The sequence below is a fragment of the Hyperoodon ampullatus genome (assembly GCF_949752795.1).
Source record: "Hyperoodon ampullatus genome assembly, chromosome: 14".
Classification (NCBI taxonomy): Eukaryota; Metazoa; Chordata; class Mammalia; order Artiodactyla; family Ziphiidae; genus Hyperoodon; species Hyperoodon ampullatus.
In genome coordinates this window covers 4908276-4935284 of record NC_136927.1, presented here as the reverse complement: position 1 = coordinate 4935284, position 27009 = coordinate 4908276, and the positions used below count along the sequence as shown (strand labels likewise).

General features: G+C 45.4%; 1 protein-coding gene across 2 annotated transcripts; it reads right to left on the bottom strand.

The window, feature by feature from the left end:
• Nucleotides 1-8294: 8294 nt before the first annotated feature.
• On the bottom strand, nt 8295-25369 carry LOC307063562 (small integral membrane protein 10-like protein 3; the record flags this gene model as incomplete). Of its 2 annotated transcripts, none has more annotated exons than XM_079719769.1 (2): nt 8295-9213; nt 25184-25317. In XM_079719769.1, the coding sequence occupies one exon, from the start codon at nt 9131-9133 to the stop codon at nt 8336-8338; it is 798 nt and encodes a 265-aa protein (XP_079575895.1). In that variant the 3' UTR covers nt 8295-8335. The 2 variants fall into 2 exon arrangements, with proteins under 2 accessions (XP_079575895.1, XP_079575896.1); XM_079719770.1 differs by having other exon boundaries at nt 9062-9213; nt 25184-25369.
• Nucleotides 25370-27009: the final 1640 nt, after the last annotated feature.

Sequence of the window (27009 nt, the reverse complement as noted above, 5' to 3'; positions counted from 1 at the left end):
ACAAGGAAAAAAACAAAACAAAACAGCATGAACAACGAACTGTGTTCTTCAACTGTTTAAATCACGTCTCTGCCGGTTACCAGCTATGCCGTCTGGCCTCCGTGGCTACTCAAATGGAAGAGGTCGTTCTGACTGGGAGAGCTGCTGCCTCTTCACGCTGCAGGGGTGGGAGGTCAACGAATGGATGTTATTAGCTATCCAAATGGTCTGCTGCCTGATGGTGGTTGAAATATTCTTAGGAGTTTGAACATTATCGTTAGTTTCTCTTTTAATAAACATCCTCATTCTAACACAACTTAAGAGAACAGTAAATATGGGGAAAAACCATGTTCATAAAGATAGGAGTTTTATAACATAAAGACAAGAGTTTCATGAGAAACTCAGGCCAGATTTTGGGATCTTGCAAAATCTCTCTGAGGAGCTTTGCATATTGCGTGTCTGAATCGAGCAGGAGAGAGGGAGCAATATCCGAGCAATTTTTCCCCAAGAGACCCAAACGGAAATATCCCACAAAGAGGAAGCCTGGAGTTTATTCCAACTGCTTTTATTTTAATAAGTCCTAAGTGGTCCTGAGAACATTTCCAAGAAATTAAATCGCTTGTAAGCTATTTATATATACTCTATTTTCACAATTTATCATTTTAAAAAATTCCAGTAGATCTTTTACCAAAATGCACCAGAAAGGGCAATCATTCATTGACATTACAGAATAATAGCCGTTCCCAATATTTTAACAGATTCCGACGTTTTAAGAATATTTCACTATGAGCCACCAAAGAAATCTAAAGTTGTGATTTCTGGAGTGAAAAAAACGACTCATTGGTGTAGCAGATTTCCCTTTAAGGGTCTCCAAGAGGCTCTTACACATGGATCAGGCTCAGGACAAGCTTACTGTGGCCCAAGCTGGATCAGCACAGACCCAGGCCCTTCTGAAGTGGCCTGTCAGGGTTTAGCCACTCTGGGCAGAAGTGAATACTCTGACGAAACCACTGCTCTTGTTTTTTGTTTTGTTTTTTTAGTTAATTTATTTATTATTTATTTTTGGCTGTGTTGGGTCTTCGTTGCTGCACGCGGGCTTTCTCTAGTTGTTGTGAGCGGGGGCTACTCTTTGTTGTGGTGGGCTTCTCGTTGCGGTGGCTTCTCTTGTTGTGGAGCACGGGCTCTAGGTGCGCGGGCTTCAGTAGTTGTGGCACGTGGGCTCAGTAGTTGTGGCTCGAGGGCTCTAGAGCGCAGGCTCAGTAGTTATGGTGCACGGGCTTAGTTGCTCCCGCGGCACGTGGGATCTTCCGGACCAGGGCTGGAACCCGTGTCCCCTGCATCAGCAGGCGGATTCTTAACCACTGCGCCACCAGGGAAGTCCCACCACTGCTCTTGTTGATATGGTGTGAAAATGCAGTTCCATACTGAAAGTCGCTCTCCCGAATAAACACAAAACCACCAAATTCATTTTTCTAGCACATGGACCTTCTTGTTTCAAAGCACCAGCTAAGGCTATTGATTTAAAGAGTCACAATCTTATCACTCTTGCTGAGCTTAACAAACCACAATGAACTGAACCAGTGCCAGCATTTTTACGTTCATTTTTGCTTAAGAATTTGGATAAACAAAATAACTGGAAAAAAAATCCCAAGACCTTCCCTGAAACAAGACACACCCTAAGTGAACACGTGGCTCCCTCTTGTGGCAAAAGCAGACCTCACATGCCCACTGCTGGGCTTGCTTCACACCCCACCCATTCATTCCCCTCAAATTAGCCAGCTACATTCAAATTACCCTGAATTAGTAAGATTACTAAAAACACACAGTCTGGGCAGTAGCGTCCCATCCACTGGGGCTGGCTTCAGTTGTTCAGAGGGAGGTGAGAATGTTCTGTTGAAATATGCCCAGTGATAAAGGCCACTTAGTAAAGTAGCTACTTGACCTTCCCATCCTACATTTGACCTCATCTGCCAACTTAAAACGCAACATGCATATGTACCCTTAGCGTCAAAAATAAGCATTACCTTCAAAACACATCCTAGGGGCTTCCCTGGTGGCGCAGTGGTTGAGAGTCCGCCTGCCGATGCAGGGGACGCGGGTTCGTGCACCGGTCCGGGAGGATCCCACATGCCGCAGAGCGGCTGGGCCCGTGAGCCATGGCCACTGAGCCTGCGCGTCCGGAGCCTGTGCTCCACAACGGGAGAGGCCACAACAGTGAGAGGCCCGCGAACCGCAAAAAAAAAACAAACAAAAAAACACATCCTATACTGATGGACAGATTTTTTAAAAGAAAAATCAGGTTTCTTCAGTCACACCAAGAGCCGTTATCAAAGCGTTTCAACTATGAAAAAGTCGGGTTTTCCCACTGAGAGAAGGGGGCTCTCTGTGAGTTAACCCCCAGTCTCCCCCTCACCTGGCAGGTCCCTTGGCCCGAACGATTCTCATCCAGAACGAACCAGGCATTTTCATCCCTTGTTCTGGATCCCACTTCCTCCTCCCAACAAACTAAATCCAGAGCCAGAAGAGTTAAGTCATTTTTGGTGTCATACTCACCATATTAAATGATACAAACGTTAAAAAACAAAACAGCTGATTCCAACCTTCCAAGACCTTTTGTAGAGACAGTGTGAAAATACAGGCAATAAAGAGGCGGATCAGAGAATATAACACATCCAGCCCAAATCAATATATATGCAGAACCAAAGGGAGGTGTCTGGTAAGATATTCTTGTTGGGAATCCCTTATCGAGGGAAAAAAGGAGAAGCTGATTTTAACAGAAACTCTAAATGTTTAAATGTTTTAAAATTCACGTATCTGCCAAACTTACCCTGCCTACCACTCATCTGGATGCAGGGACCAGAATGTGGTTCAATCTCCTCTCCCAAAGGCACCACAAGGCTGGAAAATGAGTTTGTTTCCCTTACCGCTGCAATCTCAGTTTCTAAGTGAATTCAGACAAGTGTATGTTTGCCCCATAGAGAACAAAGTACCTGCATGGAAAAGAAGCCAACTCCCCTCTTTTCTCAGATCACTGTCACATAGTCGTAGGTGTTTCTAAACAGGAATGAGTACTTACCAAGTCATGGGAGGGAGGTGGGGGGAAGTGACAAGGAACAGCGCTATGTCCTAGCTATGATATCCCCTTACATGTCCTACAAAGAACTAGACTTTTTTTGTTTAATATTTATTTATTTATTTGGCTGTTCTGGGTCTTAGTTGCGGCTTGCAGGATCTTCGTTGTGGTATGCAGGACTTTTTTTTTTAATTTGCGGCATGCGGGATCTAGTTCCCTGACAAGGGATCAAACCCAGACCCCCGGCATTGGGATCGTGGAGTCTTAACCACTGGACCATCAGGGAAGTCCCAGAACTAGACTTTTCGATGCATCTGAGAATTTGGTTGAAAAGAGGCAGCAATGCAACTGTGATGGTTAATTTTACGTCACCTTGACGTGCTAAGTGATGCCCTGATAGCTGGTAAAACATTAATTCTGGGTATGTGAGAGTATTTCTGGAAGAGATTATTAGCACTTGAATCGGTGGATTGTGTAAAGATCACCCTCATCACTGCAGGTGGGCATCTAAAACGCTGAGGGCCTGAATAGAACAAAAAGGAGAAAGGGCAATTTTGCTCTTTGCTTGAGCTGAAAAAATCCACCTTCTTCTGCCCTTGGACATTCGTGTCCCTGGTTCTCAGGCCTTAGGACTTGGACTGAATGACACCACCAGCTTTCCTGAATCTCTTGTTTGCAGATGGCAGATGGTGAGACTTCTCAGCCTCCATTATCACGTAAGCCAATTCCTATCATATATCTCCTCATATCTATATCTGTATATCCTGTTGTTTGTTTTTTAAATATTGATTTATTTATCTGGTTGCACTGGGTCTTAGTTGCAGCAGGCAGGCTCTTTAGTTGCAGCTCTCAGGCTCCTTAGTTGCGGCATGCATGTGGGATCTAGTTCCCTAACCAGGGATCAAACCTGGGCCCCCTGCATCAGGAGCTCAGAGTCTTAGCCACTGCTCCACCAGGGAAGTTCCTATCCTATTGTCTGTTTCTCTGGAGAATGACTAATACAGCAACTTAAGTCAAAGGAGCACAGAGACTTGCTGCTTTCTCCAAGTCATCTTAGATAAGCAGCTGTGGCAGAGTGCTTGTAATCTTAAAAATAATAGAAGACAAGCTTTAAGAGCTAGAAAACTGAGCCTGTTTCCAATCTTGAAGCAAACTACTTGTTTCTGATAGAAACAGAACACTTAGTAGGTAGATGGGGAAGGGAAAACAGGTTAAGCCCACTTCCTTAAAAAAACTAAAAGCATTGGGATTTCCCTGGTGGTGCAGTGGTTAAGAATCCGCCTGCCAATGCAGGGGACATGGGTTTGAGCCCTGGTCCGGGAAGATCCCACATGCTGCGGAGCAACTAAGCCCATGTGCCACAACAACTGAGCCTGCGCTCTAGAGCCCACGAAGCACAACTACTGAGCCCGCAAGCCACAACTACGGAGCCTGCGTGCCACAACTGCTAAGCCTGCACCTAGAACCCACAAGCCACAACTACTGAGCCCACGTGCCACAACTACTGAAGCCTGCACGCCTAAAGCCCGTACTCCGCAAGAGAAGCCACCGCAATGAGAAGCCCGCACACTGCAATGAAGAGTAGCCCCCGCTCACTGCAACTAGAGAAAGCCCACGCGTAGCAACGAAGACCCAACACAGCCAAAAATAAATAAACGAATTAATTAAAAAACCAAAAAACGAAAAGCATTAAAGTTAACTGGAGAATTCCACTCTAATACTGTGGTGAGGCACAGCTCCCCTATAAAAATTCCTTGTGTCATGTACCTGAACAATTTAAAAAATGAACTGTAAAGAATCTACTCAAAATACAGGCAGAGCAGAACTACAGCCATGCCCGCTCCTACTCCTTAAACAAACCGCTGTTTACCATAAGTAACCAGCCCTCAAAGATGCCTCACACCCAATGGCACACGCTACAAAGATGAGGTGTGTGTCTGATCCGGCGGGGCTACCTCACACCCTCCCAACTCAACCCACAACACTTCAGTTAAAACATCTTGGTACGCCTCTATAAAGGAAGATCATTTGTTTCAGGATAAAGGAAACTTTATCCTACGAAGTTGACCTTTCCTAAGCAGTCAGGCCCTTTGCAAACAATATTCTCTAATTAAATTTCAGCTGTGCATATATACAGCTCAAGGGATAGTTTGCAGAGTTTGAAGTGCAAATAAGAGTGAACAGATGCTTTTTTAAAAAATAAATTTATTTATTTTTGGCTGCATTGGGTCTTTGTTGCTGCATGCAGGCTTTTTCTCTAGTTGCGGCGAACGGGGGCTACTCTTTGCTGCGGTGTGCGGGCTTCTCATTGTGGTGGCTTCCCTTTGTTGTGGAGCACGGGCTCTAAGCGTGCGGGCTTCAGTAGTTGCAGCACGTGGGCTCAGTAGTTGTGGCTCGCGGGCTCTAGAGCACAGGCTCAGTAGTTGTGGCGCATGGGCTTAGTTGCTCCGCGGCATGTGGGATCTTCCCGGACCAGGGCTCAAACCCGTGTCCCCTGCATTGGCAGGTGGATTCTTAACTACTGCGCCACCAGGGAAGTCCAGAGATGCTTTTTTTAAAATTGATCCGATTCATCCAAGTTTCCATAAAATTGGAAAAAAGAGGTAACATTTTGGAAGCAAAGGAGAGCCAAGTAGAAGCAACCATCCTGTGAAATCTTATTTAGGCCTCTAACTTCAAATGGTTACATTGAATGTACAGATTATCACTTGGATGAGGTGTTTCAAAGCTTCCAGCACTGGCTGGTGTTTAAAGGCCATTTCCAGCTCTGAGTTCATATGGTTTAGGAGATCCCTTAGTTCTATTTCTTCTCCTTGGAAAGTTTAAGAAGAATTTAAAAATTATCTATGGCAAAGTGCAAAAAGAATCTTGTAGCACATTTCTTTTCCCTTTTTTTTTTTTTTTTGGCGTGCCAAGAGGCTTGTGGTATCCTATTTCCCCGGCCAGAGAGCGAACCTGGGCCTTCAGCAGTGAAAGCACAGTCTTATTCACTGGACTGCCAGGGAAGTCCCCACATTTCTTACCCTCTGTGAAATCATAGTAAATGGTCTATATGCATTTTAGAATACACATGCCGAGCTCCAAAATACGTCTTGCTTCCTAGCTATAAAATCAAGTCACGTAAAGAATGATCGATTTAAACACAAGAGTTTCTTAATTTTTTATTCTCTATAGGCTTGCAACTTCATAATCACTTCAAGATCTCAACATTCATTCTAATGTTTTAAAAAAAAAAAGATTTCATGATTTCCAAATGAGAATAACCGAGTCCAAGATTTTGTGCTATACACTGTTTCTAAATTTAAAGTGATTGTGCTGTTCAATCTTTAAGAACAGAATCCATAAAGGCAAAAAAGAAGAAAATGCATATAAATGTCAGAACTTTTAAAACAGGCTTCCCTTAGTTTTCATTGCCAAAATGATACAACTTAAAATATTTCAAATGAGCGATCCCTTTTATAATTCAATCATGGAAATAATTTATTCAAAAGAATATCTTATTTCTCTGCTAATTGCTTCAAAAATTAAAATGTTTATAGAAGGCCTTCTTTCACAGTCATGAAACTTCATACACTATAGTTATCACCACCTCTCTACCCCAGAACTTTCCACAGGACAGGCCACCTTCAGACAGAACTGGAACCAATATAGCACCAAAGGGAAAAATTTCAGCTTAGTATAAGTGTATTAAAAAATTAATGTAAAAACAAAATTATTGTGAGCTTTTAGAAAAGACACACCTTATTCTGATATAACCATATGAAAACACTTCAAGTTAATTTAGTTAATGCTAAGCAGGAAATTCTGTATTTGTTGTTTGCAATTGGTTGAAAATTTACAGACTTGGAATTTACAAAGCAAAATTTAAAAAAAGTTGATGAGTCATTGAAAGTTCCATCTCAAAGTAGCAGACTGAGATTAAAACAAAAAGGCGGGGGGCAGGGAGAAGGTGTTGACAAGAAAACAGTTCCCATTCCGAAACACTGAAATGTGTCATCTCGTTTCACCACCCATGGGTGACCCCTAGGCGGAGTGTCCGCTAACCAGGGCTTTAATCGTTCAGTCAAGTCGGTGTCCTTTTAGACCGGCTAGAGATCGTTTTTTCCACAAGGGTTCTTACTTTGGGGCTCTCTGAGCGCACCCCCCGTAACCAAGGAGCACAATACAGCATTCCGTTACATCCGGGGAGGAAAGTGAGAGTTGAGTTCCAACGTAACTTGACGTTATGCTTTTCATTCTCTGCTTCCAATCTTCTAAATCAGCAAATGACTTTGTGCTAAAAGACTTGCGTGTGAGGAGGGCAGTGTTAATAATGAAGACAAGGGAAACCAAGACTACACACGTAAAATCAGACATTTATTTGCTAAGGAACAGGTTTTATTTTTCATTTCCCCAGAACACTGAAATAGCACACGCTATAGTAATTTAGCACACAATATAAACTGATAGATGCAGTCAATAATTCCGAAAATGGTTAAGCCTTACTTTCGGACTCTTTAAAAACTTACGCTCTTAAGTGCCTTTTATCAAAGTGATCAACACACAACAAAAGGTGTTCTCTCAGAAAAAAATCTTACTGTAAGAGATACCTCGACTCCTAGAAACTGGAAACCTTCTCTAAGGGAAATGCTTGATTTTTCTCTATAACTGAGCCCCGGCAGACAGGCTCAAGCTCATTTTTTATTGTGAGTAACACTGCTAGCGTTCCTAGCTTGAGAAAGCGTTATCTAAAGGTAAGGTTAATATTGCAACTTTCACCATAGGGCCTCCGTTTAAATTGCATGTCAAGTGGAAGGAAAGGGATGTGAGAAAAGAAATCAGATTTTGCTCAAATTATTCTGCAACATGGTAACAGCTTACCATCAACTCAGCCTGGCTCAGAGTCGACTTTACAAATATCTACTTCCATTAGATGGTCAGAGACAGTCTAGAGACAGTTTCTGGGACAGTAGCCCTTTAGGATAGGCGCTGAAGGTAAATTAAAAACTTTGTTAAATCTTTTGATTCTAATCTGATATTTATATAGGATATATCAATATTTTCCTTGACATGGCTTCCCAATTCTGAGTGTCTTTCAAGCACAATTTAAAACTCAAAAATTTCCTTCCGTTATCAACCAGCTTTTCATGAGTTTCAATTCCACTGACTTTAAGTATGTCTGGTCATACAGACCAAAGCAGGAGCTTCATGGCTGCAACCTGTGCATCCAGACTTAATGCAAAAGAAATCATTCTAGGACAACTTTTTAAATTAATCTATTTTTATTGTTCTGCCTTACCTTAACTATGGCAATAAGAGATTTGCTAATTCAGAAGCTTGTAGAGCCAGTAACGCCAGTGTTTCCTGCAGATCATCTGAGGTACTTTTTACACGTGACAGCATTTTCTTGTATTCTACTCTTTGCTCTGAAAACATGGGCTTTGAATGGCCAGGGAAAACACATTTTGTCTCATCATTCAAGAATATTTGGGGATGTGCGTGCAGCAGTGCAGACAGGATGGAACGCAGGCAAGAGGGTTCCAACTCAGAGTCCAGCTTCTCCAGAAAAGCGCTTGGTGGTTCATCCTCAGAAATCCCCACTTCTAACCATTTTTGATGGCTCGGGAGTCCTGACCCCCAAGGCTTCCCTCTGTGGCTCCGTCCCCCGTGGCTGTCAGTGGCCCTGGACCCTTCTCCCAGCCAGTCCCTACCATAAGCTCCCCCGATGCCACAAGATGCCCCAGCAAAACGCTCTTCTGTGGGAGCAAAGAACAGATCCACAGTCTTGCTCTGAGCAGCTGCCAAAGCTGAATTTCTTCGTACTGGTTCTTGCAGATATGGAAGCACTTTGTTGCCATCGTGAAGCAAGAGGCTGACCTCACTCAGATCATTTTTCACTTCCAGTGATAACTCCTCGTTTTGTGAATTTCCATTGACATCGACCGCAGGCTTATTCATCCTGGAAGTTACATCTGATGGGCAAGCGCTCTCCTCCCACATTCTCTCACACAACAGTTCTCTGTACAGCAGTTTGTCCGAGTCATCGCCCGCTCCCTTCTCTTCCGCGAGGCAGGTGCTGAGAGTCCCCCTTCCGTCCCTCATGCTGTGTGTTCTCTGACACCCTGAGCCCCAGGACACGCCTGTCAGTCCACGGAAGGCCTTCAATGGATCTCAATATGAACCTGGAAAAGACCAACAAATTAAAGTGTAATCATGAAGACAGGGTCTTAAGAGAGTCCACACAGAGCTATTTCCCAACAAATGCAAAGATCTCTTTGACAGTCTCCGGTACCCCAAGGATACCTACACTGTGAAAGAAAACAGGATATCAACATACCAACCTACCAATTAGAAACCACAACAAAAAGAACAGTAGTTTATTAATGCAGTGTTTCCTAAAAATGCTTAAAAATAATAAAAGTATACATTCTGAGGCTCTGCACTTTTCGTGGCAATATAGTTATTCCTGTAGGTTCGATAAAAATCTGTCCTCCTGGGGGCTTCGCTGGTGGCACAGTGGTTAAGAATCCACCTGCCAATAGGAGACACGGGTTCGATCCCTGGTCCGGGATGATCCCACATACCGTGGAGCAACTAAGCCCAAGAGCCACAACTACTGAGCACACGGGTCGCAACTACTGAGCCCATATGTCACAACTACTGAAGCCCACATGCCTAGAGCCCATGCACCGCAACGAAGAGCCCCGCTCGCCACAACCAGAGAAAACCCGCACGCAGCAATGAAGACCCAACGCAGCCAAAAATAAATAAAATTTAAAAAAAAAATCTGTCCTCCCTTTAACCAGGATAAATTGGATGACACAATTAGGCAACCAAGGTCTTACCAAAGTGTCCTATTTGAGAATGAGTCTCAGTGACTCAGGCACAACAAGCCACTTTTAAGGAATCAAGGGCAACTTTACTTATGGATCTGATGTCTACAAAGCCCTCCCAGGAAAACCAGCCTGGAGGGGTCCTGGGATCCAAGATTCCAGCCTCAGATCACTCGCCGGCTGGTCAGGAATCTCAGCAAATTTTGGAGCCTACGTAAGAGAAGAATTCACCCAGATTTTTATGTACTACAGGTAAAAATATGGCGGAGAAAGCTTCTTGGGCTTAGCTCCCCACTCTCAGATTCCACATGAAAACTTCTGGACAGAAGTTGATCTGTGACTTCACCAGCTGTTCAAGAGCAAACTCGAGGTGGCCCATGTGGTCACTGACCCTGAGGCACCTGCAAACCTACTGAGACCAGCCTTTTTTCTGTGACCAAGAATAATCTTTCTGTGGCATTATGCTCCAAATGGGGAAGATGTAGGAAAAACTGTGAAAGGCTCTGAAATGGACCCCAAAACCAACATTACTGGGTGTGCTGTCTAGTGCGTCCTCTGCGTTATCTAATTTAACAGGGCTCCACAACTTTCTCTTTGATGCTTCACAGCTCTAAGTTGTAGAAAACTTAAAAGGCAAGTGATTTCCTGTCCAAAGAAATGGAAATTAATATTGTCCAGAGGAATGCAACGGATTACTGCCCTAGGCATATTGACCAGTTTTACATCTATTTGTAAACTCACTTTAGCATTCCTGATTGTACGTATGTGTTTTGTCTAAATTCTGCTTTACACTGATTATAACATCTTACTAGTTCCCTCCTTAACTGATGACTCTTAAAAAAAGTGTCTGACACATGTTCCTTTAAAAAGGACATATAAATGTTTCAACTTAGAAATGTTTCAACTTAGAAAATACATACTTTGTATTCAGTAATTTTTCTAAGAGGCTAGCCTACGGAACAGCAACCTAACTAAAATGCAGTAACTCTTTTTGGAAGGAGGAGGGATGGAAATGTGGGTTCAGGTAGAAGAGAGCTGCATCCGACTCTTCTTCCACAGTAGGACAAAGACTAACTCAAAAAAGGAAAAGTCAAGAAGCAACACTACGAGCGTGCAATTTAGAGACAGAGAAGTAAACACTGAGAGGACCAGCTGTAGCTGCAAGCAGTCGGCTGGATGGAGAAATGGGAGACAGGAAACTGCTGTTTCTCTTAACTAATCTCCTGGCACCAGGAGGCTCATTAAGCTTTATGACTGTGTAAGTTTTTTTCAAATTTAAAGAGTACACTGGGAAGAAAACACAGCAGGTAAGTATTATTGGAGGCTGAGGGAGAAAGCAAAGAAGGCTGAGCAACGGGGCTGCGGAGCCACTGAGCAGGGCCAACAGTGAGAGGCGCTCCCCACCCTCACCCCCCGCCACCGTGCGACGGAGCTGGGCTGCATCCAGCAGGGGATGGGGGCCACAGGAGTTTTCAGCCAGGAAACGATGGCTAGATTTGCTGTTTAGATTAACTGCTCCGGCTGCAACGTGGTGGCTAGACTGGAAGGTATCACCTTAAACAGACCAATTAGGAGGCTATTCTAGTACTCCAGGGGCAAAAAGGAAGTAAGCCTGTGAGAGTAAAGAGGGGAGAGAAACTGAAGAATCTTTTTTACGTTGGTGACTGACTAGGTGTAGAAGAAGGTGAGATGACCCGCAGGTTTCTTGACTTTCAGTCCTGGGTAATGAAGGTGCTATTAACCGCAAAGGGCGGGGAGCAGCAGGTCTGGAAGGCAGGGAAGGTGCTCAGACTGGGCAGCAGAGTTGGGCTGCGGGGCTCTGGCGAGCAGGTGGATCCGTAAATCCTTTACCTCAAGAGAGGTGTCAGAGCTGGGGACCTAGACTCGGAAGTCGCCAGCTCTGGGGAGGCAGATAAAATGACGGCCCGGTATGACAGGTCAAGAGAGAAGACAGAGGTACAGGAGGCAGGGGTCTCCAGGATCTAAAGACCAGACGGGTGAGGGGCCCACCTAAGGGCCCTCCCTCTAAGGAGGGAGACTCAAAGCGCCTCGGGAAAACCCAGGGTCGCGGACACCAATAGCGTTAAGTGCTTCAAAAAGAGGGCGGTTACATACATTTCCTGCACAAACCACTAAGTTAGCGTCAGGTAAACTCTGAAGAACGCTTCACTCACTCCACTAGGCCAGCGGCTGTTCAAGCGGGGTGCCCCCAACTCAAGGAGCATGGGAGAAAATATCAGAACACCTTTGCCTAGTTCATTTTTACCTTGTTCCCCTTGTAACTTTTTCTATGTTTTATAATATATACCATATTTTGGTAGACCAAAATACATAGTTTATAAAAATAGTATATATATGCTTATTTATACCACAGAGATATAAATATCTCCACAGGGCATGCTCAAAACTTCTTATCTGTACAAGTGTGACCATTATTACATATAACAACTGATACAAATATATTTGCGCAGTATGAAGCCATATTCAAACACAAGGTGCAATTCTTTTTTTTAAATTGAGATATAACTGACCTAAAATGTATTCATTTCAGGTGTACAACATAGTAAGTCGATATCTGTATATATTGCAAAATGATCACCACAAGTTAACAACCATCACCTCACATAGTTACACTTGTACCTTTAAGAGGTGCAATTCCAGCTACGAATCAAAACAAACACTTTCAAAGTTCACCGAGTCCAATCTAATTAACTTCTCTTGACAGTTCTCTCAAATTAACTCTCCAAATCATGTTATTTTAAACCTTACATTTATTTTACTGATCTGAAATGTACTAAGAATGAACATTTTCCTGAAATGGAAGCATTCCTAAATATATTTTTAATACATATTAGAACAGGTTTAAAAAAATTCTTAAGAAAAACAGGTCACTTAATGTGGGCCAACTCTCAGGAAAATTAGTTTCTAACTACTTTTATTATGTCCTTGTATGAGGACTTAGTACCACTCAGAAAGATGAAGTGTTGCCAGAATTGTGTTAAAATATTTTGAATAAGATACTATTAATGTAATCATACATTCAATAATGATAGAATAAAATGCTTACTGAAGATCTCCTAGTTCTTTAGTAAATGCAGTAATAAACTATGTATTCAATTATCTTAACAAAAATACTTCAGTAGGTCAGGAAAACATTTTGGCTCTGAGCCCTCAACCAGCCACCTCTTTTGATATTAGACAGTTACATACATTACTTATATTTTGAGAGCCAGAAATAATTTAAGTAATTTCCAAACACGCAGTCATCTGTGAAATATTTTTTGTGGTTTATTCTCACTATACTTTTGAATACATACATCTTGGCACACTGTATCATACCAAATAAAACATGCACAGTTATATAACTAAACATCCTCGGCCCCAGCTCTCCCATCATTTCCCACCCCTCAACCCCCATGTTAAGTCTACAAAATAATAAGCAGCATAAATTATGGCAAACCATCTTATCCACAAAAACTGACACACCCCCTCCCTGCCCCAGAATGAGGGAAGTCTATTCTGAAATTCAAGACAGTATGATTCAGGAAAAGCAAAGTGCAGGACTGGGAGTAAGTTCCTGAACTTAAACTCTGTACCTCCCCGACAGGTGCCTCCCCCTGCCCCTCAGAGAATGACAAAGGTTGAAAATGGAACCACCGAGGCCACAGGGGGTGAGGTGCAGGGAGACGAGGTTCTCTGGTGTGTCCACGATCCTCGGGGCGGACAGGAGCAGTCTCTCCCACCAGAGTTCCCACCTGTGGAGGCAGCTGACCTGCTGCGTGACAACAGGCCTGACCCAGTTAGGCAGCTGTGCCCTCTTGGACGGCCTACACCTTACCTTCCCTAACCTGAGCTATTAATGGCCTCAGGGACGTGATGGGCTGGATACCACTGCTCTGGAAACTAAAAATATCCCAGCCTCTGTGCTCCCAAAAGCCAGCTGGCAAGGCTATTCCCAAAGCGGGCCGGCGTGGGGCTGGGGGCGCAGACACAGCTAATGGAGCAGGGGCTGCCCGGCCAGGTTAGACAACAATGGGCTTGACGGGGGTCCTGCCTGGTGACAGCTCACAAATGCGCTCCAAGGCCACCTGGCTTCACGGCCTTTTTTTTTCAGTTGAAGTATAGATGATTTACGATTTTATATTAATTTCAGGTGTACAGCATAGTGATTCAGTATTTTTACAGATGATACTCCATTAAAAGTTATTACAAGATGATGGCTATACAATATATCCTTGTTGCTTATCTATTTAATACATCATTGTTTGTATTTGTTAATCCCATACCCCCAATTTGCCCCCCACCGGTGACCACCAGTTCGTTTTCTGTACCTGTGAGTCTGTCTCTGTTTTGCGTGTACATTCAGTTGTGCTGTGTTTGGGTCCCACATATGGGTGATACGACACACTCACAGCTCTCAGAGGTGAGCATTAGCAGACCTGACCGTCACTGAGCTCACCACTGAAACATCAGCCTGAGGAGGCAGCTGACACACACAAGCTGAGTAACAAATTGCTCAAGTTGCTACACAGTTAAGAGGATGAGAAACAGGAAGGGCTGGGTCATCTCTGCGTTACACTGAATCATAAGCACAGGAAGCAGACCATAGGGACCGACTTCCTGCTGCAAACCACTCAGCGCATCCAAATCACACCTGTGCTCTAAGCTGGCTGTGCAGCTCCTGCGGGCCACTACTCTGTCCCCTGCTTCGGTCACCCACAGGCTCAAAGGTGCGCTCGCACGTCCGAGGGCCGAGAGGCGAGGAGGATGGCTGAGCTAGGCTGTGTCCTCTCTCCTCAGGATGTGTGAGGACTCTTCACGTGAAGGTACCCAGCATGTTCTCTGACCAGCAGCCTGTGGCATCCAAGAAACAGCTGCTATTAGCACCATTATCAGCAAGAGCATTAGAGGGAACCAGTGACAAAACGCTGCTGAGGGGTCTGTAAAGCAGAGAACAGAGGAGTGACCACTGGATGGCAACACGGAGGTGGCCTAAGCACGGACCAGCACACTGCAGTGGGGGACAGAGGCCAAGGCCCAGGCTGGAGTGGCCACAGCGGGCGGGGAGCAACCAGAGGGCTCCCAGCACGGCCAGAGGGACCACGTGGTGCAGCACCTCCGTGGAGGGCAAGTTGGCAATGACTTTAAAAATCATTTACAAATGAATATAACCTTTCCTTTGGGATTCTACACCTATGATTTTCTGCTACAGATTCAATCAGCGAGCGTTCACCGAGCCCCTAAGCCAGGCGTTGTTCTAGGCGCTGGTATCAGGACAGTGCACCAAGCAGACAAAAAGGGCTCTGTCTTCTCGAAACTTGCTTTCTAGTGAATGTACGTACAAGGACAAGAACATCACACACACGAGGTTTCTCCCGGCAGTGCTGTTCAAAGAACGGTCAGTTCGGATCAACGTCATACACCATATACCAGGATAAACTCCAACACTCTACACTTAAAAGTAAAACATGATATAATGGTACCAGAATAAATAACAGGTGAATTCCTTGTATCTTTAGCATTTGGAAGGCCTTTCTAACTATGACAAAACCCAAAAGTCAGAAAAGATTGTTAAATTTGACTATATAAACTTCAGTATGGCAAAAACACACTATAAGCAAAGTCAAAAATATACTAACCGGAAAAAAATTTCAACTCTTATCACAGACAACTGATAAGGTGTCTGGTAAGTTGGTGGGTTTCTTGGTGGCTCCAAGAAACCCACCAACAACCCACCAGAAAAATGGGTAAAGAACATGTATAGTTCACAAAGAGATGCTAATGAGCTTTTCTCTCACACCACCTCTTCCTTTAAGGCAGGCAAGCCTGTTGGCTCAAACACCAAGATGCACCCACAGTGCAACCTCCTCCCACCACCTCCCCTGCCGCGCCCTGAGAAACCACCAGCATCCTCTCCTGTAAATCTAAGGGTCTCCCTGCTTCCACCCTCCACTCTACCGTGAAGTAAGAGTGATCTCTTTGAAATGGCTGAATGCAGAGTTACTATATGACCCAGCAATTCCACCCCTAGGTACATAACCGAGAGAAATGAAAACACATGCCCACACAACACCTATACAAGCACACCTCGCTTTATTACGTTTCACAGTGTTTTTTACAAACTGAAGGTTTATGGCAACCCTGCCTTGAGCAAGTCTACTGGCGCCATTTTTCCAACAGCATTTGCTCACTTCGTATCTGCACATTTTGGTAATTCCTACAATACTTCAAACTTTTTCATTACTATTATATTTGTAATGGTGGTCTGTGATCAGTGACCTTTGATGTTACTACGGCAAAATGATGACGACTCAATGGAGGCTCAGATGATGGTCAGCATTTTCTGGCAATCAAGTATTTTTTAATTAAGGTATGTCCATTTTTTAGACATAATGCTATTGCACATTTAATAGACTACCATATAGCGTAAACATAACTTTTACATGCACTGGGAAACCAAAAAGTTCACGTGACTCGCTTTAGCACGATAACCGCTTTATTGCAGTGGTCTGGAACCAAACCCACAATACCTAAGGTGTGCCTGTAGAATGTGCATGGCATTACTCGTAACAGCCAAAAAGTGAAAAACATCCAAAAGTTGAAGAAACAACTGACGGACATAAAAGACAAGACTAAGGAAATTACAGATTGGATGAGACTAAGGCATGGCAACTAAATGCACTGTGGGGTCCAGGGACAGAAAAAAATTCACTGGTGGAAATAACTGGTGAAATCCAAATAGTATTGCACCAACGTTAACTTCTTAGTTCTGATGCCTGTACTCTGGCCAGGTAAGATGTCAACATTAGAGGAAGCTTGGGGAAGGGTCTATGGGAACTCCCTGCACTGATTTGCAACTTCTGTAAGTCAAGTTGCTTCAAAGTAAAAAACTAAGCAACAAACCAAAAAAGTGATCTGTTCTGTCTGGGATTTATTTAAAATACTCCAGTGTGGGGTGATTAGATGGACACAGTGCAGGACTGGGGAGAAGAGATAAAACAGGATTAGCAAAGAGCTGATCCTTACTGAAAAGAAGTGATGGATACATGGGGTTCATTATACTACAGGTGGCCCTCCATATCTGCAAGTTCCGCATCTGAGGATTCAACCAAGAGGAAATAGAAAAAAATAGAATTTTGGGGGGGAGGGAAAATTTCCAGAAAGTTCCAAAAAGCAAAACTTGAATTTGCTGTGTGCTAGCAACTATTTACATAGCACTTACGTTGTGTTTACAACTATTTAGATAGCATTTACATTGTATTAGGTATTAAAAGTAATCTAGAGATGATTTAAAGTATAAGGGAGGATGTACACAGGTTACATGCAAATACTACACGGTCTTATATAAGGGACTTGAGCATCCGTGGATTTTGGTATCCCCAGGGGTCCTGAAACCAACCCTTTGCAGGTACCAAGGGACAACTGTACTCCACTTCTGTGTATATTGAATATTCCCATAATAAAGGTTTTTTAAAAATATGATCTTTAGAGAATTCCCTGGCGGTCCAGTGGTTAGGACTCGGTGCTTTCACTGCTGGGGCTTGGGTTCAATCCCTGGTTGGCAAACTAAGATTCCGCAAGCCATGCTGTGCAGGGGGGAAAAAAAAGAGATCCTTAAAAGAAAAAATAAACCTTTTTTTTAAAAGAAGAAAAAAATGATCCTTTATAAAAGCAAATCAGATTAGGTCACATCTCAGTGAAATGTTTCCCATTTCACTCAGAGTAAGCCAAAATCCTTAAAAATGTACAAGCCACTGGACCCTGGCCACACCCCCAAGTTTGTTACTGTGATCATACAAGAACAAAATTAATAGGCTCTTAGAAACTTCTATGGCAACTTAACACTGCCACAACAACCAACAGCATAATCACTTTTCTAGTACTTTTTAAAAAACTGCAGTAAAATATACATAAAATCTACCATCCATCACCACCACACATCTCCAGAACTTTTTCATCATTCCAGACGAGAACTGTTTCCATTAAACAATTCCCATTCCCCCTCCTCCAGCCCCTGGCAACCACCTTCTACATTCTGTCTCTATGAATAGTGTCCCTAAGGTTCATCAAGCTGTAGCAGGTATCAGAACTTTATTCCTGGGACTTCCCTGGTGGTCCAGTGGTTAAGACTCCTTGCTTCCACTGCAGGGGGCACGGGTTCGACCACTGGTCAGGGAACTAAGATCCTGCAAGCCACACGGTGCAGCCAAAAAAGAACTTTATTCCTTTTCAAAGATGTATAATTTTGCATTGAAAGTATAAAACATTCTGTTTATCCACTCATCCGTTGATGGACACTTGGATTGTATCTACTTTTTGGCTGCTGTCCGTAGTGCTGCTAGGAACATTGGAGGCCAAGTGTCTGAGCCCCTGTTTTCAAATCTTTGGGGTATACACCTACCAGTGAACTTGCTGAATCATACAGTGATTCTATGTTTAACTTTCTGAGGACTTGCCAAAGTGTTTTCCATAGCAACTGCACCATTTTACATTCCCACCAACAGTGCACAAGGGTTTTAATCTCTCCACATCCTCGCCGTTCTTTCCCTCCCCCTCCCCCCATAATAGCCAACCTAATGGGTGCGAAGTAGCATCTCGTTGTGGCTTTGCAGTTCCCTAATTCTTCTCTCCTAGCACTGGATTGTATTACCGCCCTGGCAGAGGAGAGGCATCCTACGGGCAGTGCCAGGCCAGGCGAGGGCTGGGCAGGGGGAGTGTTTCTCAGCCTGTGTGGCTGGGCTCAGATTTGGGACTGGAGCAGTTAGTGAGGGCTCTTGGAGACTGAGCCTGGTGTGGGGGTCCCCGGGTCTGGGTGGGGAGATTCTGTCAGTGAGAAACGAGTGGTCACTCACCCTTCAGGTCCATGAGTGTCCCTGGAGCGGGAATGGGGAGAGATGGGAGGAGCTGAGTCTCGGGGAGAGAAGTTGACCCGGTGGGTCTGTGAGAGCCCAGAGGCAGGGGGGCACTGCGTCCACATCCTGCAGGGCTGGTATGGGGAGAGGAGCCTGACCACCAGGGCCCCTCCTCTGGGCATCCCATGGGGCCACAAGGCTGAAGTGGGCAAGCTGGGGCTCAGAGGTCATCATAATGATGTGTCAGGGCCTCACCATAGTTGGTGGACTGGCTGCCCACAAACATGTTCCAACTGCCCATCTTTTCCTGGGTTTACTTGCCATTGATATATCTTCTTTGGAGAAATGTCTATTCAAGTCCTTTGCCAATTTTTGGATTGGGTTTTTTGTTGTTGTTGAGTTGTAAGAGTTCTTTACATATTTTGGACATTAATCCTTAACAGATATATGGTTTGCAAACACAGGTGACCCTTGAACAACTTGGGGGCTAGGGACATTGACCCTCCGCACAGTCGAAAATCTGAGTACAACTTTATAGCAACCCTTCCTATATGTGGTTCCTCTGTCTTTGCAGTTCCACATCTGAAGATTCAACCAACCTCAGATCACGCAGTGTTAGTATACACTACTGAAAAAATTCTGCGTATTAGTGGACCTGCACGGTTCAAACCTGTGTTCTTCAAGGGTCAACTATACTTTCTCCCATTCTGTGAGTTGCCTCTTTCACTCTCTTGATAGTATCCTTTGATGAACCAATGTCTAATATTCACAAAGTCCAATTTATCTTTTTCTTTTGTTGCCTGTGCTTTTGGAAAGAAATCATTGCCAAATTCAGTATCATGAAGATTTTCCCCTACATTCTAAGAGTTTTATAGTTTTAGTTCTTATGTTTAAAAGCAAATCATTTCTATTGGATCTTACAAACCTATCAGGAGGTGCTATGGTCTGAATGTTTGTAACCCTCCAAAATTCATATGCTGAACCCCTAACCTCCAAAGATGATGGTATTAGGAGGTGAGTGAGATTAATTTTTTTTTTAATTATTTTTGGCTGCGTTGGATCTTTGTCACTGCACGCGAGCTTTCTCTAGTTGCGGCGAGCGGGGGCTACTCTTCGTTGCAGTGTGCGGGCTTCTCATTGCAGTGGCTTCTCTTGTTGCAGAGCACAGGCTATAGGCACGCAGGCTTCAGTAGTTGTGGCACATGGGCTCAGTAGTCGTGGCGCACGGGCTTAGCTGCTCCACGGCCATGTGGGATCTTCCCGGACCAGGGCTCAAACCCACGTCCCCTGCATTGGCAGGCGGATTCTTAACCACTGTGCCACCAGGGAAGCCCCAATTAATGTTCTTATCAAAAGATGCCACAGAGATCCCTAGCCCCTTCTACCATGTGAGGACACAGCAAGAAGGCACTGGCTACGAACCAGGAGGGCGCTCAAGAGACCTTGACCATACTGGTGCCTTGATCTTGGACTTCTCGGCCTCCAGAACCGCGAGAAATTAATGTTTGTTGTTTACAAGCCATCCAGTCTGTGGAGGTGAAGAAACACTGGCCCTTCTGCACAGATCATGTGAGGAGGAATGCCCAGGCTCTCTCCTGAGTTAGGGCTGCCTGCTGGTCCTGGAATGCTTCTCCCTGCTCTAGGTATTGACAAGTGTATTTGTGAAAAATTTTTTAAATGTGGTACTACTTAGATGGTTTTTAAACTTGCTTTTCTTCACGGTATACTTGGTGGATACCTTTTAACATTAGTACATATAGACCTAATTCATATACTTTAACATCTGCTTGAACCATTATGTGACAATTTATTTCTAAGACTTTTTAAAAACTTGAGTCAAGGATACAGGCGTTCACTGTACTATTCTTTCAAATCTTATGCAGGTTAAAAAATTTTTTAAATCTACTTCAACCTATCTTTATAGGTGGAACTTTTTTCAAAAGTTTATGAAAAACCATGATTATGAATTCCCTTGAAAGATAGGAAAGATTCCATGGTATTTTTATGTGTTCTACATGTTTGGAATTTTCCATCTCAAAGTATATAGCTGCTCAATACCCCAGAAGCCAGAACAAACTCCTACGTTTAACTGAGCTCATGCTTTTGACTTTGCCTCTTAAGCTTTTATGATGTTCCTTAATAGTCTATAATTTCCTCCAACTTTCTTCCAGGAGCTTGATGTAGATCAAGCAACAAAATAAAACTCATTTCAAGCTGCAGTCGACCCTTAAACAGGGCCTTGGAATCTTTACTACTTTTTGAAATTGTCTGGCCATAAGATGATTTCAATCAGTCAAGGCCAACGTCCTGGCAGTCCAAGGCACACAAGCCTCTCAGTCCCAGCCTCCGGCCACCTCCCGCTGCCCTGGGACACGCAGAGCTCTCGCACGGGCTGCAAGGCTTCTCTGCTAAGCCGGGCATCTCCGTGGCTAAAGCCCTCATCCCCTTCACGTTTTGCTCATCGCTGAGGCCCACTCTGAATGCCTATTTGGAACAGCATCCAGCTTCCCCAGCCCTGCGTGCATTCCTCAACTCTTTTTACCTGGTTGGAAGGAATGAATATAGATTTTTAAGTGATAGGTGAACACTGAAACCTATGGAGCTATGGATCTAGAAGGTCCTCCGGAGAGAGGAGGCTGTAGAAGAGCAGTTAGAAACAAAACAGGGGGCTTCCCTGGTGGTGCAGTGGTTGAGAGTCTGCCTGCCAATGCAGGGGACAAGGGTTCGAGCCCTGGTCTGGGAGGATCCCACATGCCGTGGAGCAGCTAGCCCCGTGAGCCACAATTACTGAGCCTGCGCGTCTGGAGCCTGTGCTCCGCAACAAGAGAGGCCGCGATAATGAGAGGCCCGCGCACCGCAATGAGGAGTGGCCCCCACTTGCCGCAACTACAGAAAGCCCTCGCACAGAAACGAAGACCCAACACAGCCATAAATAAATAAATTAAATTTTAAAAAAAAGCAAAAGAAATCTGAATGAAGTATGGTCTTAAAAAAAAAAAAAGAATAAATAGCCTTTAAAAAAAAAAAGAAAAAAAAGAAAAAAAACAGGGAGACAGGCCGCAGAGGACGGGCCAAGAGAGGTTCTCGGCCTGGCCAGCTCAGCACAGGGCCGTGGGGCTGACTGCTCAGAGAGCCAAGGCCACAGCTTGGTCTGACAACTATCCCTCACCTTCACAATGTCATCTTCTCCAGCTGTTCTCTTCGAGGCCTCCTCTTTTAATGATTACGCGAATCTAGGTGAACTGGGGCTAAGATACTTGATTATTTCCACAGGCAACGTAACTGAAACATTGTAGGCATAACTTGTTCAATTATAGCAGGTTCTCAGAGCACTTTTTTTCATCTTCCTTTTACTACATTTAGTATTTGGTATGGACTCTCGTTTTTTCACTGCCTTGTATTTCAGATTATATATAAATAAGTAGGACGCTAATGACTCTAGGAGATTAAGCCTTGCTTGCAAACAGTATTTTTAAATCATAGCCCTTCTCAGTTCACAAAGCCCCTTTGCGTCTATTTTCTCATTCAATCACTCTCCAATTGAAGAAGAGGTACCAACCTCCTGAAAATGCCTGGCTACCCCACTGACAGCTGGTTTGGGGGTCCTGAGTAAACACGTGGGACACAGACTCCTTTATTCATTATTACTCACAAAACAGCCTCCAGCGCCCCTGCAAGGAAGAGGATGGACAGAGTGTCCTGAGTAGGCATGTGGCGGTGAGCTGGCCTGTCCCCTGACTCCTGTCCCCTATTTCCTGTTGCACTTCTCTTTACCAGAGGCCAGAATCAGTAAACCCTCAAGTCAGGTAAGTTAATGATCTTCCACCAATGAACAGAAACTCTAAACCTGCAGGGGAGTTTAAAGCAGCAGATGGAAATGTTACAGTAAAGAGACACCCTAACTCCCACCCTGCCCCCCTCAGCATGCGACAGGCTGCTGCTGCACTTGATCCAAGCCCAAGATCACACCTAAAATCCTCACGTAGTTCTCAGACAGCCCTCCCCCAAGGTACCCGGCGACCACCTTGTCTGGGCCTCCCCACCTCCCACTCACCCCTGAACTGACCAACAAAGCCCACACTCTACAGCCAGAGCGTCCGAATTCCCCAGTACTCTAAAGCTGTGCTGTACCTGGACGATGACCTGACATCAAGTCCACCAAGTCACCCATTAGCCTGGTGTACCCAGCTCTCCCTACTGCCCACGCCACGCCTCAAAGAGCCAACTCCCCGCCTCCAAAATGCATTTCCCCTCCATCATGACAGTGCAAACTCCTTGTTATGAAATCTGTATTTGAACAACCTTTCCAGAGATTATCCTACTGCCTTACAAGCAACTGAGCGATCTGGAAACCCTCATCATTATAATAGGAACGGACTCCACTGCTCCTTGTTGATTTGAAACAAACAAGCCTTCGGCACTCTCGCCGTGAAGAGAGTAGCTGCAAGATCATACCGATTTGGTGACCCCAAAAGACCCCTCTGAAAGGAGAACCCGGATGTGAGAAGGTATCAGCATTCAAAGAGCCAGGGAAGAACACTCGAGGTGGAAAGAACAGCGAGTGCAAGTGCCCAGGGGCCGGAAGGGGCTCGGTGCATGCTAAGAGTAGATAGGAAAATAAGAGACACAAAAGCAAGCAAGGAACAGGCCAGGGGAGAGGTTAGAAAGGCGGACAGAAATCAGATCTGCAGGACAGAAACACGTGAACTGCAGTCCACATGCAATGGGAAGCAGTTTTTGTTTTCTGGTTTTTTGTGAGGAATGACACAATCTGATTTATATTTTTAAAAGACTTCTCTAAGGGCCCTGTGGAGAATAGATGGAGGCATGTGCAATAGTCCAGGTGAGTGATTATAGTAGCTTGGACTAGGGAAATGGTCATAAATAGCTAAGTAAGCATATGAGAAAGCTAATTTTTTTTTAATGGTACAAAACTGCGTATTCTCAACATTATGTAGGTTTTCTCTTACAGTCATTCTTGTGATTTTTACAGACGACTGCAAATTATAAATGTAACACTAGAACAAGAGTTTCCAAAGTGGAGCTTGGGGTCAAATATTTTGTTTTGCCCACAGTTTATTTTTTGTTAAGTTGATATTTAAAGATCAGGATTTCCAAGTTCTCTTGTAAATTGCTATAGCTGACAAACAACAGTTGGCTAGTGACAAGTGGATAGAGCACAGGCTTTCTGATTTATCCCAGTCCCCACGCCCAGCGCCCTTCTTTACACAATGATACCACATGCTGGAAAGGTATCGAGTTTTCTACTCCTTCTGTCAGGCACCACTTAAGAATGCCACAAGTCCCTGCTCACATAAAAGTACCTCAGTTTTGACCCTGAAATAGAGAGGCAGGTTCATCCCAACTCACCTGAACACAATTTTGATGAACAGTGGGTTTTAAGTCTTATGTGGCCTGCCAGCACCAGTGAGAGGCACCCAAAACCTGACAGTTCAAGCTTAGAGACAATTATATTCTGATACAACTAAACCAAAGGGAAAAAGGAAAACACCTGCCCCACCCATGTCAATACTGCGGAGTCCTACTGCTCAGGCTTCCTCATTTTGCACACCAGGGAGCAACACAAATACTGCCAGACTGTAGGCTCTCGATGGACAGGGACCCATCCCTCCATCACAGAGCCCGTGCCTGGCACACAGCAGACACTCCACCATGTGAAAACGAAATCCAAGACACGCTCAGCACTTGGCCATCTATGACACACTCGGAAAGGAATAATTCTCAATTTGATGACTTTCCATTCCACTAGAAAAAGGCATCTGGAATTTGAGGGATGTAGAAATGTCAATCATTTATAGCAAAGATGATCTCCAAGGTGCTGGGTGTGTGTGTGTGTATACTATTTCACACCTGAACTGTTTTGAACCTCTGAACCTTTGCCTCTCTACCTCCTTCCACCTGGTTTTCTCTCATCACCCCCACTCCTTTCACCACCACCCACCCCCGCCAGGATAAATGAGATACCTCCAGCAGAACACTGGTTAACATTAATTAATCTCTCTTAAGTTTTAATTCTTTTCAAAGCTTCGTAAAGTTTGGGAGCTAGAAAAGTCAACCATAAACGCACCCCCCACCCCCGCGCCCCAGAATTTGTAATTTTCTGGGCAAAATTTCCTCTTCACGGCCAGGGCCTTTGGCGCCAGTGGCAGCATCCACCTGCCTGGCCGCGGACCCCACGCCCCAGCCGCAGGCCCTTACCCGAGGCAGGCCGCTCCACGTCCCCACCCCGCCTCGTTTGCGGAACAGGGGTAACAATAACCTCAGCGGGTTTTTCCCCCGTGGGGTTGCGAGAGAAATGCACGGCGTTTGGCATACATTCAGCATCCAGCTTGGCAGCTCCCGGCGGCATCTTCATCGTCCTGGGAGAGGTGGGCCGGGCCGCGCTGGGCGGACCGGCGCTAGGGGAGGGTCGGGGGACAGGGGCCGGGCGGGCGCGGCTCACCCACCTGCAGGCGGACGTTGAGCATCATGGAAGCCACGATGTAGAGGTAGGGGAAGTTGATGCGCAACCGCCAGGCCAGGTCGAAAAAGATGAGCAGCGTGCGGGTCAGCCCCTTGCAGAAGACCCCATAGGAGCGGGCGGCGGCCGAGCGCGACAGCCGGACAGCCAGGCCCGACAGAGCCGCCGCCATATAGACCGGCGCCCGCCGCCCGCCCGCCGCGCACCGACCGGCCGCGGACCCGGCCCTCCCGGCGCTCCGAAGCCCGCCCGCCCGCCCGCCCGCCCGCCCTCTGGGCGCCGCGACGCCTCCGGGCCTCTGCCCCGGCCGCTGGCCCGCTCTGAGGGAGCGAAGGAGGCGGCGATGAGGCGGCGATGAGGCGGGCGGGCGGGCCGCGGGGAAGGGAGTCCACGGGGAGGGGAATCAGCACGTCATGCTCGGGAAAGCGCCTCTGCGAGCCAGGGCCAGGTCCCAGCCCGGCCGCGCAACCTGACGTCACAATGCCCGCGCCGCGCCTGCGTGCCCCGGCCCCGCCCCTAGGCTCCGCCCAGGCCCCGCCCCCGCTTACCTTCCCCAGGTGAGAAGCGCATGCGTGGACTAGGTGGCGCGAAGAGGCCGGCTGATGCGCTGTGTTCGTCCGCCCCCTAGTGGAGGAGCTGAGGAGCTGAACAGTGGGTTTAGGGTGGCACAACGACGTGAATGTGCTTGATGTTGCTGAACTTTAAAATTATTAGAATAGTAAATTTTGTGTTATGTGAAAAAAGTAAAAAAGGAAAACTTGGAGCCAGCAGGCAGAACTTACTCCTCGTGTAGATTATAGTGTCAACTTACATATAGTTTAATCTTTTAATAATTATGATATTAATTATAAAGCCTCTGATGTAAAAATTAAAAATATTGAAATTTTAAAAACTTCTAGGGCTTCCCTGGTGTTTCAGTGGTTGAGAGTCTGCCTGCCGATGCAGGGGACACGGGTTCGTGCCCCGGTCCGGGAAGATCCCACATGCCACGGAGCGGCTGGGCCCGTGAGCCATGGCCACTGAGCCTGCGCGTCCGGAGCCTGTGCTCCGCAACGGGAGAGGCCACAGCAGAGAGAGGCCCGCGTACCACAAAAAAAAAACTTCTAGTGTTCTGTGGTTTTAAGGGGATTTTTTTTACAGTGAGTTTTTACATTCCTGCTTAAGCATATAGGTTTCTATTAAAGATTTGTAGGCCGTGTTTGTGTTTCTCGTTTCAGACACAGTATTTCATGTCATTACTCAAGCCCACCCAAGAGGAAGTCTGGGAATTTAGTTCAGGTGGGAAAAAAGTTTCACTGGTTAAATGAAAAACAAGTCAAGTCCTTTAAGAAAGAGACAGTGGAAAGCAACAGTGTAAGATGGATGTAAATGTATTTAAATTTAAAAACCCTTTGTCCCCAAATGGATTTGTGATAATAATTGTTTTAAAAAATCATTTAAGGGGCTTCCCTGGTGGCGCAGTGGTTAAGAATCCGCCTGCCATTGCGGGGGACACGGGTTCGAGCCCTGGTCCGAGAAGATCCCACATGCCGCAGAGCAACTAAGCCCGTGTGCCACAACTACTGAGCCTGCGCGCCTGGAGCCAGTGCTCCACAACAAGAGAAGCCACCACAATAAGAAGCACGCCCACGGCAACGAAGAGTAGCCCCCGCTCACTGCAACTAGAGGAAGCCTGCGTGCAGGAACGAAGAGCAAACGCAGCCAAAAAATACATAAATAAAAAGTAAAATAAAAAATAAAAAAATTAAAAATCATTTAAGAGAATTCCCTTGCGGTCCAGTGGTTAGGACTCCATGCTTCCACTGCAAGGGG